The following is a 16,370-nucleotide window of genomic DNA, read 5'->3' on the forward strand; positions in this document are numbered from 1 at the left end:
GTTGTCCCTTGAATTTGGCTCGTGTTTGTGGATGATAATCCTTAAAACAAGTGTCAATAAAATCGTTTAATTCCTTCAAAGATGGGTCTGTTGATTTTATAATAGTATGTAAAGTTTTAACCCTTTGGACCTGTCTACGTTCTTCCAAAGTCACAAGGCCCAACTGGTCATTTTTCTTGTGTGACTCCCTCCCTTCCCCTCAAATTACTTATAAAACGCGTTGCCTTGTTCTGGACCATTTCAAGCAATTGTACATATTTTTTTTCGCTCGGGTCCCATACCTCAAGAGCAAACTCCATTATTGGTCGACATAAGGTCTTATATGCAATTAATTTGATTTTAGGTGGTGCTGATGAGAAATTTTGTCTGAGCATGCCGAGAGTCTGAACAGCCTCTGAATGTTTTTTGACTATATGCTCACTCCAATTAGAATCATTTGTTATTGTAACTCCTAAATATTTGATACTGTTTACAGTGTTTAAAACTACATTGTTTAATCTATATTTTATATCTTGGATATTAACAGCTTTGGTATTTCCAAAAATAATTATTGAACACTTAGAAGTATTAACATACATTTGCCATTCACTTGGTGTATTCCACATTGTATTATTAATTTCTGATGGTTCAAACAATTGAAAGCGGTTAAAAAAAGCGTATATTATTTCTTTATCATATTTCCTTCAAGGCTCTTCGTTAAATCATCCAATGTGCAGTGACTCACAAGATCTTTTAGCCCGAAACCCATGTTGAACTTCTGTATGCTATATTTATCATGTGTGCTTATGTGAGAATGAACAATGCCCTCCAACAGCTTACAACAAACGCCAGTCAAAGACATAAGATCCATAGTTAACTGGATCATGCTCGGACCACTTTTAATATATTTGTAGGCCTACAACCTTGGCATGTTTTCATACTAATGGGAATCTTAGTTTGTATGGAGCACTGAAACGCTCAAGTGTGAAAGGTTCAGTGGTGTTATCTATGTACATTACTTTGTGATAGTACAATTACTTAGGAAGTTCGCAAATAAAATATCTATAAACGCGACATCATAACTTGAAAACCAAATTGGGCCTAGCGGTGGGGAGCGGTGGTAAATACTAATAAAAAAATTTGCTGAAGTCGGTAGCCAGGTGCTGAAATAGCCGAAGAACTAGCTAAAGCTCTCTGTAGCAACCCTGCCCCCAAACCCGTTCTGACTCTGTAATCGAAAATAATACGCTTAAGCTATCTCCTCTTGTACTCAACTTATAATAGTTACTTTCGTGCATACACGGCTCGCCTCAATGTGGTCCCGACCTGACAGCGTGAAATAAAAGAAGCTACAGATGTGAAACTTCCTTTATTGGATATCGCGGAGCCTTTTTTCTATATTGAACCATACTAACATAATATACATTAGTTTGATGATAAGATAGCGTAATACTGTTTTTTGTTCAAAAGTTCAGTGTAAAAGCGTTAAGGCGATGTCCTCATACAGTATTTTTCAGTTTTTGTCCAAAGAGTCTTCTCAGAACTGTGGATATTGCTCCGGAAAAGACAGCTCTACGTCCGCAGGTTAGCATGCAATCTGCACATTTTTGTGTGAATATGTTATCTACTTTTCAATAAGTAAATTTTAGCAATTTAAATATGATTATGTAAGTCATCATGCTTGCACTTAATCTGATCTCCAGAACTCCCATCTTCTTCGCTCACAATTGTTGATTGTTACAATTATTCATTGTATTAGTAATCGCTAAGCGTTTTGGCGTTCAGTTTGCTGTTAACACATATTTTAAAAAACTAAAATTATGCGAACAATTGAAGTATAGATTATAGTAGGCTTTGCATATGTCTTATTTTCTACCAGTAATCGACGGATAAGCTTTAACTGTGATGTCCAGTTTTTTGTAAATTGTTCCAAGTCTATATAGCTAATCAATAAGGACGCTTACGTTTCACCTAAAGAGCTCAAACTACTGCTCATTGCTAAGTTTTTTCCGTGCAGTAAATACCAATAAACTTTGCTATACTTCATACTACTATAAAAGAATACTGATAACATTGCCAAAATGTTACTTTAAACTTGTCTAACATATTACAGACAAGCTCAACACTACGCCATCTTTACATCATGCATACTTTGAGGTATCAGAAGTTACATAAGTTGTTTTGTTTTAGGTATGTGGGCCCACACACTGACAGTGCAAGATTATCAGGCTCTTATAAACCGAAATTGGAGAAGGTATGGTAAATAGATATTTGCAAAACTTAAAGAGATCACCTGGATGTTCTGATTAGGCCTATAACATGAACATTTAGATACAATTTCTTTCTTTTTTTTCCGTTAAATAATTGTTAGTTTGATGGAGAAGCAGCTCAATGAGGTTAAAACTTCCTATCTCGGAGTACTCGTGTTTTCAACCAAATAGGTGAAGACAATACAGAGTATACTACAGCGAGCGCAAGTTTTGTCAGTTGTAAAGCACTATGTTAGGTGATGTGGAACATTACTACTCTTGGAGGTTTTGTAAGGAACAGCTTGCGAAACCGACAGGACATGTCAATCTTTTGTCCTTGAGTTTTATGCACATTTTCGCAATGATTAGTTTTCGCTATGATGCGGTTAGTGGAACATATATATGTTTTTGTTCATATTTTATTTCAGTAATTTTCTTTTCAATTATTTTTGTTATTCTGACTGTAAAATTATTGTTTGTTTAGAGAAAATATCTACACTCCATATATAAGAACCAATCCGTTTTATTAGTGTTTTGGCCTCGTATACTAAGGGAGTTAAGATCCTGAAAAGTATGAATTTAACCTGATTTATTTTAATTTAATTTAATCTCTGCAGATGAAGTTACTGACAGCGAAATAACATAAACACATGTAAACAAAGTTCTTAGTGGAGAGACGAGACGTCTCGAGTCTCGTCTCCAACTTAAAAAACCTGTCTCGTTCCACCTCTACTTAGTGGTAACGTGTTTTCTTAATTATTAAGATATTGGGTTTCCACAGTCGTTTACGCACTTGCTAAAGGTAGTCTTAGTGGAAAAATCCAATAATTTAATTTAATTAAATTAAATTAAATGAGATTAATTTATAGAATTAGTTGCAAAATACTAAAAAGTTCAAGTAGTCTCCCCAAAAGTCTGCAATTTTTCGCATGATATATTTTTGACGTTATCAAGGGCAGTAAATCTCAGCCAACGCATGGAATTTTAACTCTTTATTCCTTATGAAGTCGTTATGAGGTTTTGTGGTTACATCAATCCATTGCAGACCATCTTCATTAGAGGAAGTAAATGTAACTCTACTTGTATGCAAGAGGAGTGATGCGGAAGTCTCATTTTTCTGTTTTTCAATATATGATTCAAATTTGAGTTGTAAGAAGTAATTTCTGACAGATAATGATCATATTTTTAAAAATATCACAGCTTTATTTATGAGCCAAAGTTAATAAGCTGTTGGATATTAAGAATAAAACAAAAAATGAAAACAAATATATAAATTTATTAAGGTTATTTAAAATGGATATTCTGTTACTCAGCCCACTACTAAAACTGAGCATTGCCAAGTCTCTCTCCCATTCACCCGTCCCTATTGTAGATCATTACAAATAAAAATGTTTTTTATTGGTTTTTACTTTATTAATTAATTCAACTTTTACATATAGTTTAGGTTTTAAATATAGGTTTTTCATTTTTATATCATGTATTTTTTTAATGCTATATGTAATTACTGTAAATTTTTAACATTGTTTTTAGGCTTTAGAATAGATTAAACAAATTATAATGTATATGAATATTTGTTTCAGCATACAATGGTTTCGACTTACAAACGAATATTTAAGTGCTTTAGTTTTCAGTGTCAAAGTGTTACTATATAATGAACCTATACCTAGTTATGTTTTGTTTTACAGAAGCGGTTGTTACTGCTACAAACCATGGATGAACAAGACGTGCTGTCCAGCTTACATGATACGCTGTGATGCGACAGCCTTCAAGCTCAGCAAACACCAAAAGAAGGTCATCAAAAAATTCAACAGGTCAACTTGCTTATTTTAGCTCTCTAAAAATCGTATTTGTTTAACCGTTTTTAGTACAAGTTAATCAATTTACACTATGTCAATGGTGGACTATCCTATTAGGAGTTGTCTCACTCTGTCTCTCTAACGGTATGTTACATCCCGGTTGAGCATTAGCAGCTTCAGTACTTTGCGGAATAAAAAATCAGCAAAGGATACAAAGAAATTAAAAATGAACAAAAACTAATATATATAAATACATGCTCTAGCCCAATGAGATCACTCCGCCAGCATCATTGTGATAGCTGTCGTCGCAGGGTCGCTTTTTTCTTGTAAAATTTTGTGAAGTGTAAAAGTGCAAAGTGGTTGTAACATCCTTCATCATGCTTCTCCAACTCTTGACTTTTAAAATCATCTAATGAACTTGAGAAAAAGAGGAATTTCTTATTTCAAAGACTTTCAATTTTTTGCATGAGTCTCAGTTTACCTCAGAAAGTGAGGGATCATTGCATCTTTTATGACTGTAATTTTTGGTGATCATAAAATAAGTTACAGTCATGAATCAATGCGCCACTATATCCAATAGTTGGCTCTATCATTTTGCTTTTATTATTAAATGGCGGCAATGCTCAAAAGTTTATTTTTTCTTCATGCCTAAATATGCAGGACCTTGCAGTTCGTATTTTGGGATAAGCAACGAGTTGAGTTAACTTTGGAGTTGTCTGCTTATAGATAGTTTATTTAACAGAGATTAAGATAATTAGGTGCATTTGCTGCGTTATGCTGGCATGGGAACAGTACATGACGCATATCGCCGGTCAAAGTAGTGTCATTGCTTTAGGGAAGTTCTGTTAGCTGGGCCCTAGGGGAACGACCTGTGACTCTCAGAAGAAATGTTAAATATGCTTAGTTGTGTTGTTCAACCCCTGTGCTGGACCAGTACACTCTATATTCAATCATGGCAAACAAACCTTATTGCTTCAAAAAATATGCAAGTATTTTCTATTTGTTTGTGATTGTCACTATGCGTTTTGCACAAAAAAGCCATTTTTTCATAGGTACATGATGACAGGAAGTATAACAGAACCCAATCAGGACTCGGCTAAAGAAGACTCAACTACTGAGACCAGCAATCCAGTTGTTTCTGTTCACAAAGAAGTGACTAAAGGTAAATTGGGAGTTATCTTTTCTTCATGGAGTAGATAATTACTTGTCAAAAATTTGAACGATGCCTTCTTAGCTTGAACTCTAGAAAGTTTCAAAATCGGCCAAGTTTTAATAGTTTACACTGCTTGTAAGTTTATTTAATGCTAGAGTTATTTCAGAGCCTGGATTAAAAGCGGATTTGCTCCTATAAAATTCAGGCAAGATTCAGTTGGTTTTGTTTATACATTTTTATTATTTGAGAACTGTTTCCTCTGTCTGATATATTAGACCAGTTTGACATAATGTGAGACTTTACCAGTTTCATGGTTTTAAGAGTTATGAAAAGTCATGAGGTCAGAGGTTATGATCTTTTTAGTATCTCATTAAGAAGTTATGGTATTAATTTGTCAGGGTTAACTAGATTTTCCAAATAGCATGCATGGACCAACAGGCTTTGCCTTGTAATAAACCCGCTAGTGTTATCATATTCATAAGGTAGCCTGATCTCCAACAGCTTTGTTTTCCTATTTAAGGGGTAGGTGCGGATCCTAACAAACCCAAAGCTATGAAAGCAAAGCAACTGAGGATGTTAAAAAAGCTAGAAAAGGCGGGCACCAGTAATACAGAAGCTAATGCTACATCTAGTTGTCCATCCAATAAGTCAAACCAGGGAAAGGGGCTGACAGACCTGCTGGAGGAATACGACTCTTCAACGGCTAAACACAAGTTTGAGGTTGCTAAAGTTGACTATTAAGATATTTTAACTGCGTAGAGTATATCCTCACTTCTCACTCTTTACTATCATAAGAGCTGTGTCCGTCTTTTTGTACGAAGCCACGGTTGGAGTAAAAGATTGCTTCATAGGGGATTTGAACCCATGAAATTTGGCTTAGTAGCCATACACCTGCGTCACAGACCATTTTCAGGCATTTAAAAAAAATCAATTGCATACAGTTATTCGCTGCCTTTTATTGACCCACCCGACTATCTTATATGACACACCTGACTATCTTATATGACACACCTGACTATCTTATATGACACACCTGACTATCTTATATGACACATCTGACTATCTTATATGACATACCTGACTATCTTATATGACCCACCTGACTATCTTATATGACCCATCTGACTATCTTATATGGCCCACCCGACTATCTTATATGACCCACCTGACTATCTTATATGACCCATCGGACTATCTTATATGACCCATCTGACTATCTTATATGGCCCACCTGACTATCTTATATGACCCATCTGACTATCTTATATGACCCATCTGACTATCTTATATGACCCACCTGACTATCTTATATGACACCCCTGACTATCTTATATGACACCCCTGACTATCTCATATGACACCCCTGACTATCTTATATGACACACCTGACTATCTTATGTGGTACGCTGGACAGCTAGGGCACTAGCACTTTTATTGTGTCACCTGCACAAAATTTCTGAACTAACTCCTAAACTTTTTCATTTTTAACATCCATCCGAATTTCACCGTAATTGTAAATACGATTCTGACATTCAATAGATTGTGGCATATGATAATAATAATGTATAAATATTCTGTTCGCATATAAAATAGATTGTTGCATCAAAAGGTTTGATAAAGCTAAATTTTCTCATTAGATGCTTTTGTAGCTGAATTGAACATGGTCATATGTGACAAAGATTTGTAATTAATTTGATTTTCTGGTAAAATGTTTTATTAAATCTCAACAAAAAAGTTTAAGTCTACGATTTGGATCTGATTCACGATTCACTGATGGAATATTGTACTATTCAAACAGTTTGTCTGGAGTGTGATTAGGCTTTCTATTTACGGTTCTGATTTAGTTGAGGATGGTCCGGAGCTACCCTGAAAGTGCCACATTTAAGGAAACTGTGGCAGAGGAACATCTAATTTATCAGAAGTACCAGATGGCAGTGCACGGAGATCCCAAGTCTAAAGTCGACATGCACCAGTTTCGAAGGTTTCTCGTTGACTCTCCCCTCAAGGTTTGTGATCTACTCTTACCTCTTATCCAAAAGAGTTTTCGCGTTGTTTGTTGATGCTAATTAATGTTTATGAGGTTGAGATACACTTTATTACCTTTTTCTAATCTGAGTACTGCACTCACTAAAACTAGTCTGAGATATATCATACAGGTAAAATATTACGATCTTTAGCATAATCTAATCTGAGTACTGCACTCACTAAAACTAGTCTGAGATATATCATACAGGTAAAATATTACGATCTTTAGCATAATCTAATCTGAATACTGCACTTACTAAAACTAGTCTGAGATATATCATACAGGTAAAATATTGCGATCTTTAGCATGAGAAGACAACAACCAATATTTAAGTATTGGATGATAATGAGCAATATTAGATAGGAATGTGACTAATACAACTGTCTTCAGTTTTGAAGTTAGTAAAAGTAAAGTTCTGTATGGAAATGTAATACTGTCACATCTGAAGGTGTTCACTTATCATTATAAAAGCCCCATCTTTCTTTTGTGATTATCTTATACCTTTTTTGGAGAGAAGCACTTTTATCGGTCTATTTTTTTTAAATGGTTTTTCACATTAAGTTTTAAAAGATTTCATCAGAATGTATAGATATGTTTATCCTTTGAGATTTTGTTTGCTGCTTCAAGTGATCTGACTGTCAGGATGTTTCAAGATTAAAATTGACAAAACTTGATCCCAGATAAAACGCTCAGAAGAAAAAGACATGACTTGCCCAAAATGACGCCAATATTCGTGCTGTGCTGCTTGTTTGTCCCTCTTGTTATTACATTGGCTATTGCTTTCAAGTTTGCAGTGTCACTCGTCTGTTTCCTCTGAGCGTTTCAACCGCAATCAAGTTTTGTCAATATTAATCCGGAAATGTCCTGACTGTCAGATCACCTAAAACAACAAATGAAATCTCAAATGATAAATATATACTTTATAATAAAAAATTTTTTAAATTTGGGCTGAGTAGTCCTTTAAGATGCAAAGTAATGGATGAACGTTCAAGGCATTCTCTCATGGCCAATCTGTTGATACTAGCCTTGGTATGCGGAAGAGATTGTTACAGGAAACAAGCGAAGACGGTGTGGAGCTCGGCTCCTTCCACTATCAGTACTTACTTGATGGCCAAATAATAGCTGTGGAGGTGATGGACGTGCTGCCAGAATGCATCTCGTCAAAGTATTTTTTCTATGATCCAACCTATGACTTTCTAACTCTCGGCACTTACAGCACGTTCAGGTACTAAGGCTACTTCCAACTTCTCAAAAAATGTGGAAACTTTGTTTCCATCTCTACTGGTTCAATTCTACTGCCTTTGGTATGTTTATGGCATATTTTGTAGTTTTCTTTGTGTTATTATTAACATAGATATATTTTAACTAGACTCATGTTGGCTCCTTTAGTAGGTCGTTCTGTTTTTCCTCCTGTTCAGCTTGTAACATCTTTACCTGCTCATTGATTGTTATTTACTAATCAAAACCTTCTGCTCTATTTAACTCATTCTAGTGTACTTATTTTATTAGTATATAGTGCTACCTCGAGATACTAACTTAATGTTTTTGGGGCTGAGCTTGTATGTTAATTCATTCTAATCTCAAATCAAATTTTTCTATATAAAAGAACTGAATACAAATAAAGCCGTTGCCACTCTCTAAACAAAAAAAACACCGAAAACCATATATGGTTGTTGAAAAATGTGTTTTTAATTGTTCTAATTCACCACCTTGGCTTAAAAAGTAACTAATATCAATCTATTGATTATTATTTGCAATAGAACTTGATATTATTATATACAATGCTGTAACGGCAGAGCACTATCAGGGCCGTAGCGCTAGACCTCCTGGTCATCACGGTCGGAGGACCGAGCCTCCGAGGTACCGAGGGAGGCTCGGCTACCGGTAAGAACTCGGATTACCGAGAAGAAGACCGAGGGACCAAGAAGCTGACTGAGAAGAAACTGTAAGGAACAAAGAAAATGGGGCGGAGCCTTAATGTAAACAAAAATATATAAGAGGAAGAATCGATCGTTGAGGCAGAATTGTACTGCGTACACGCTCTCTGCATGTATATTTTTGGTTGCCTGTCATGAATGTATAATTATATATATTTATTCATATATTTTAACATATATTTCATTGGCACTTACATGTAACATTCGGTGTTGATGTTTGACTGCCTTGTGGAGAGTAAAGCCTGGTTTTCATCTCGAATGCGAGACCCCGGGGGTAATCTCACACAGCAAAACACTTGGGACGCTAGACTCGGTGGCTTCTGTTCACATAAAGCTGCATCGCTAATAATCACATAAAAATTGTTTTCTACCAATGCCGTTTCATAAATGCTGACCTTCACCTGTACATTGCATTTTGGGAAGGTTTTGCCTGCGGCTCTTCGTGGAAGTTGAATAGCCGTGAACTATTACGTTGACGGCCAGCGGCACTCGGCGTGAAGGTTCACATTTCACCGCTGATAGCCCTGCGGTGCTGTCGCCGGTACTTGCAGCATATATGGGAATCGGGCCTAATAGACAGCTGGCAGTTTCCTTCACAGTACTGTATGGAATTCCTACCTTTAAGACATTGGGTAGTAGTGGCTACGGCTAATGGCTATGGAGGCTAACGGTAGTTTGAAGGAGACTTGACAACAATGCGTGTTGTTTTACTGCACTTTTGTGACTCTGCATAACATAACCTTTAAATTAAACTTGAATAAGCCTGTCTATACATACTTTAAAGGTTGACTTGCAATAAAATTCACATTACAGTTATTTGGTATCAAAAGATTCATCATGTCTTACTCTGTTGTGTTGTAGGTGCCAAATACGTGGAAATGTGATTACAAGCCCTTACAAGCTCAAAAACGAAAAGCCATCGTAGATTGGAATCTGTTTATTTATCTGACATAGTCATTACTGTTTGGTAATCGTCTTGTCACGTATGTTCTCACATGTATTGAAAAGCCAATAAAAAGCTCACTATAAAACATATCTTAGCACTAGTTTATGACAAATGCTTTGGGTTTTACCGAAGTCCCCGTATCAAATATAGATGCTCGCTACTTTACAGTTTTGTTTCGGCATTCTTCAATTGTCAAGTCATAATTTGATCAGGTGACCCAATACTTCGCAAATAATTTTTGCAGCACTTATCGAATATCACAAGTGACCAACTGGCTCGTCATGATTATCAGACAATGATATGTACTCCTTCGAGCTAAGGTTAAAAAGTTTAACGATTTTTCACGGTAAGTTATAAGATATCAGTGCTAAAAGTGACAACATTACAATGACGATAAAACAGACGCATAAGAACAATGTACATGGTTTTATTGAATGCGTGAAGTATATTTGTGAAAATATTTCGACGAATGAGGTTGCGTGAAAGTGTAAACAGAAACCATCCTGTAACAACTACGTCACATTTGAGCCGTTTTGGAAAGCGAATCCAAACTACTGCTGTCTCGTGTGGCTGCGATTAACTGTTCGTTTTTGAGCTTTTAAGAGCTTGTAATCACATTTCCTCATATTTTGCACCTACAACACAACAGAGTAAGACATGGTGAGTCTTATACCAAATAACTGTAATGTTAATTTTGTTGTAAGTCAACCCTTAAGTAAGTTTCAATCTCACAAACTTAAACTTAATTCGATTTTGCTTTCATATTTCTTACATTCCTATTCCTCTAATTTGGCTTCTGATGTCTCATTTTCACTTTCACTTTTAGTCAGCGTTTCAAAAACTTTTTTCAAATTGATGATAAAAACTTAACAATGCTGTTCCCATAAGTAGCCTCTATGGCTTACTCGGCCACCAAGCGGTCGCATCGAGAGCTCAAGGCAAAAGCTTGCTCAGAATTTTCCTCATATCTCAAATTCTTTGTATGTTAGGACACTCGTATCTCAAGGTATTACTTTGTAACTTGTTTAGTCAATAATTGGTGCTAAGATTATAGGGAGTTGTATTATCCTGAGGGTAACATGTCTGCTACAGGTCAATCTATTTGATACAACAGCTGCACAAGTCACTCAGCAGCCTAAAGTACTACCTGATGGGCTTCTACATCCACGCCTGTCCGAAGATGAAGTGAGTTCATTTTACCCAAAAACTCCATTTTCTTCCTCATGAGTAATAGATCACACTTAAATACACTTGAGCCTTTCAACAGCAAACAATAACGTGGGCATACTCACAAACTGCCAATAAAATTCCGTATCATTAGCTTCTTCAGAGTTGTTAATAAATTTAAGCCAATATGGCCCCTTCTAGGCAACGACGTAAGCAGCTTCCGCTTTTGTTATTAGGCCTATCTCACTTTCATAGATTGTACGCTACAAGAAGACATAAAAAAATGATTCTTGTATTTTTAACAGTAATATTTAATGATTTGTATATACGTATATAGTTTACTTTCTAGTAGTTTTTATTTTTAATATTATAAATATTTATCATTCTTTAAACGGTCAACCTGTGCAACGATTGACTCCAAATGTTGGTTTTCAACTGGGTTTCTTTGTAACTTTTGTGTGTTGTGTCATACAGGGCTGGGAGTGCTTGTATAAAATTTATAAACAATTCAGTGTTCATTTTGATGATTTTTCAATCGTAACAAAATAGCAAAATGTTGGTGCTGTTCGTTGGTGAACATCGATACGAAAAAATTACTAGCCATATAATTGCATTCTGGGAAAAAACAATTGATTGAAGGAATGTCAGGCGTTATCGCTCTGCATGAGCTTGCTAAACGAGTTGTACCGGAGATGAGAGCCACGCAGCACGATATCACACTACATATCTCCTAGTGTGTTTGCACCTTTAGTAACGTTGCTAACACAGCGTGCTTTGCGTATTTTAACCCAGATAACGACCCATATCGACCAATGAATTCATTGCATCTTTCATAGCTTAATGGGTAGAGTATCGCTTGGTAAATGGAAGGTTCCGAGATCAATTCTTCAGCCATACGGATGTTTTATTGTGAGATACTAATCGCTTTAGCTGAACAAACTGAACCACAGACGATAAACTTTTAGGTTTATACAAATAGGTTTATGGCAAACACATAGTTTCTATGAAATATTCATGATATATACACATAATCTATGCACACAATTTAACAATATATATACATAAGCAAACAAAATATATGGACGTGGAACTCATCTACTCCAAGTTCTGATGATTTTCAAAATTGTCTAAGATTATTTTATTAGTGACTTGCCTTGGCAGCGATTTCGGCAGCATATAGTCATAGACTTATCAGCAATCCTCATCTACAGAAAGTTAGCTGCTGGCGTCATCTGTTTAGTGCATACCGAATAGTCCATACAAATATTTCACATGTATTTTTAAATTGGTTACAAGGTTATACCCTAGGACACTTATGTATTCGGGTCATCTAACTTTCGGGTTTTCGCTGAGTCATCCTCTCGCAAAGATTTCATGAGCGAAACTAAACTATCATAACGAGCGAGCGAAAATGCGAAATTAAATAGCTTTGTTCATTGATATACACAATAAAATTGTCATATAGAAGGATCTAGACGTCATTGATAGTCCAAGAAACAAATGGCAGCAAGCGATCAAATTGAATTATGGATCTCGACCACACATTTCTACCTGCAGTTAACAAATACAAACTAGTCTCAAATTGAAAATTTTTTCTTGCTAGTGAACTGGACCTGAGGAATCTAATCTGTTTGTTCAGCTGCATTTATTTTCACATCACTATATTTTCGCACTCATCAGCATCACGAAATTAAGTTGCAGCAAAATTTTACTTTGTGTGCTACTCACGAAACTAATTATTAGCGAAATAAAAGTGTCCCAGGGTAGGTAGACACCGCATATAACAATAGTGCTTCAGTAAACACCGTACATTGGCTAACAATAAAAGTGTCCCAGGGTAGGTAGACACCGCATATAACAATAGTGCTTCAGTAAACACCGTACATTGGCTAACAATAAAAGTGTCCCAGGGTAGGTAGACACCGCATATAACAATAGTGATTCAGTAAACACCGTACATTGGCTAACAATAAAAGTGTCCCAGTGTAGGTAGACACCGCATATAACAATAGTGCTTCAGTAAACACCGTACATTGGCTTACTTAAATTTAATTATTGATAAAAATTTTGTTGCTTTAAAATCTGCCTGACAGTCGTTCCATGGCTGCCTTAAATCAATCCATCTTGTAAAAGTGCGGTAATAGCACTACATTAGCTTTTACAAAACAGTTCCGTGTTTGTAGATACAAGGCTCAGTTCAGTCCTTCTTACCTCCTTTGTCCTGAGAGCTACAAGTGGACTCCTATAGAGGATTGCTTGCCTCAGCTAGATATTAGCAAATATTCCAGACTCGCTCCACCCACAGAACAAGGTCCGTCATGATAAATTATTTGATAGACCAGATTCAGTAGTGGGCGAGTACATAATGGGTACATGGGGTACACATAAGGAGTACATGGTGGGGGACTAGTGATACAAGTAAGGAGTACATGATTGGTACTAGTGATACACATAAGGAGTACATGATGGGTACTAGTGATACACATTAGGAGTACATGATGGGATACTAGTTATACACATAAGGAGTACATGATGGGATACTAGTGATACACATAAGGAGTACATGATGGGTACTAGTGATACACATAAGGAGTACATTGTGGGGTACTAGTGCTACACATAAGGAGTACATGATGGGGTACTAGTGATACACATAAGGAGTGCATGATGGGGCACTAGTGATACACATAAGGAGTGCATGATGGGTACAAGTGATACACATTAGGAGTACATGATGGGTACTAGTGATACACATAAGGAGTATATGATTGGGCACTAGTGATACACATAAGGAGTACATGATGGGGTACTAGTGCTACACATAAGGAGTACATGATGGGGTACTAGTGATACACATAAGGAGTACATGATGGGGTACTAGTGATACACATAAGGAGTACATGATGGGGCACTAATGATACAAATAAGGATTACATGATGGGTACTAGTGATACACATAAGGAGTGCATGATGGATACAAGTGATACACATAAGGAGTACATGATGGGGCACTAGTGATACAAATAAGGAGTGCATGATGGGGCACTAGTGATACACATAAGGAGTGCATGATGGGTACAAGTGATACACATTAGGAGTACATGATGGGTACAAGTGATACACATAAGGAGTACATGATGGGGTACTAGTGCTACACATAAGGAGTACATGATGGGGTACTAGTGATACACATAAGGAGTACATGATGGGGCACTAGTGATACACATAAGAATTACATGATGGGTACTTAGTGATACACATAAGGAGTATATGATGGGTACAAGTGATACATTTGGATTCCAACTTGGTATATCGTAAAAATTGTAAATTTATGTGGGTTTTTCTTTCATCAAGAAATGTTAAGTACGGGAACACTGAGCTGGGTAGCGTCTGCTGGCAGTGGGTGTTGATTATTGTCCTGACTTATGGTCCTTGACTATTGTAGCCTCAGATTTTCGCTAACAACTTAACTTTTTTCGGTGACAATACCCAAAAACTTGGATTGTAAATCATGTTCCGTGTATCTTAAAATGTTTTCATGAGATCCATTGGTAGGGGTATCGATAGAATAATGATCCTTGACTAGATTGTCAAGAGCCGCGTAAAGAGGACAACTCCAAGTTGTTGGTTCTTCCATGGATGAAACTAATTATTATATCATATCCTAGTCAGCAGTATGTGTTTCACACCTTTAAAGTTTACATAAATAATCTGAATACATCCTAAGCTGATTTTACCATGATTTTTAGACCATCAACATTTTCCTGTCTTTTTTGTTGAACAGATGCCGATAGAGTAAGTGAGGACGACTTCAATAGCACTTGCTGCCTGCACGATCGCACAATCTATACCTATAATAGTTTAAAAACAGTACGGCGTCGGAGCTCCAATGAAGATCAAGTCAAACTCTACACGAAGCTAGTTGGAAAGACATTGTCTACATCTATGCTACTGTACATGCGCTAGCTAAATTATAGAAAATCTTTGAGAGTTGTTACACCCTGATGCTGCTACATCGATGTCAATTTTTGAGCTACCAGCAACCTCAGTGTTTGCTATTTGCCTTTCTGGATTTCTCAAACTTAGCATCATTGGTGGGATATTAGAAACAGCTAGTCACTTGTGAGCTGGAGGTGAAGCTCCAACCTGTAGCTCCAAGTCATTTAACTTTTGCTTGGCGAAAAATCAGTGTTGCTACTGGGGTTGTCTTCACAATGTAGTATTTTCTATTCGCAAAGAGTTCTGTAGGTATAGTTGATATATTCAGTATCTTTGTGAATTTATGACTCTAAATACAATATTTGAACATGTCGTTCATTCAAGCTCTTCGTTTACACTATATGTAATGTTGTCTTTGACGATACATGTTTAATTTTGATCATAAAGATATTTTATTACATAGATTGTAACTTTTGCGTAAAATCTATCTGTTATCTCTATCTCTGTGTTGGTTGTTTTATTGCCATAGTATTTTTTGATTTTTTTAAAAAGTTACGTTTATTCTAGGCAAATCAACTATAGTACCTCTCCTGAAATATATGGTAACACATCTTTAACTTCTGTGATGGCATTGTGTAAGGCTCTTGCCTACCGGATTCAAACTTTTAATCTATTCATGAAATTATATTACTGCATAGTTGATATCTTTATGTTGCTTGCGATGTCTATGGTTTTTATGGTGTCTATGAATCAATATTTCATCGATTATGAAGTACATCCAGATTTTGTGGGATTATCAGAGTATCACCGTTCATACTTTTGAAGTTTTCGACTCACCTAAATTATATTTGGTTTGTGCTAAAGGCTAATAATTTATTGCGAAAATCTGTAAAAGTTTGCTTTGATAAAAAATCATGTGTTGTTAGCTTAATTTATGACCAAAATACTAAAAACTGATAACTAAATATTTCACAGTTGATCTCATTGATGATTCATATATGTAAACCTGCGAGTGTGGAAAAGGTAGAAAACTGATCAAAATGGGTATTTGTATTAGTTGTTGAACCTGCTTTGGTTTAGACCCAGTAATTGAAATGAAAACTTCAAAAAATTGGCCTACAACAAGATGTGCCGTGATAGGCTGGAGTGCAGATGAAGAGGTGCCGTGATAGGCTGGA

The 16,370-nt window shown here is 36.1% G+C and overlaps 1 protein-coding gene across 1 annotated transcript; it reads left to right on the forward strand.

The window, feature by feature from the left end:
- The first annotated feature begins 1,416 nt into the window (after positions 1-1,416).
- Positions 1,417-15,803, forward strand: LOC137404233 (arginyl-tRNA--protein transferase 1-like). The gene is made up of 10 exons (XM_068090397.1): positions 1,417-1,563; positions 2,170-2,233; positions 3,914-4,039; positions 5,077-5,186; positions 5,698-5,897; positions 7,022-7,183; positions 8,256-8,428; positions 11,179-11,271; positions 13,437-13,564; positions 15,038-15,803. Exons 1-10 carry the CDS (start codon positions 1,473-1,475, stop codon positions 15,217-15,219), a joined length of 1,329 nt encoding a protein of 442 aa, XP_067946498.1. The 5' UTR covers positions 1,417-1,472; the 3' UTR covers positions 15,220-15,803.
- The last annotated feature ends 567 nt before the right edge of the window (positions 15,804-16,370 follow it).

Source organism: Watersipora subatra, chromosome 9 (genome assembly GCF_963576615.1).
Source record: "Watersipora subatra chromosome 9, tzWatSuba1.1, whole genome shotgun sequence".
NCBI classification, from domain to species: Eukaryota; Metazoa; Bryozoa; class Gymnolaemata; order Cheilostomatida; family Watersiporidae; genus Watersipora; species Watersipora subatra.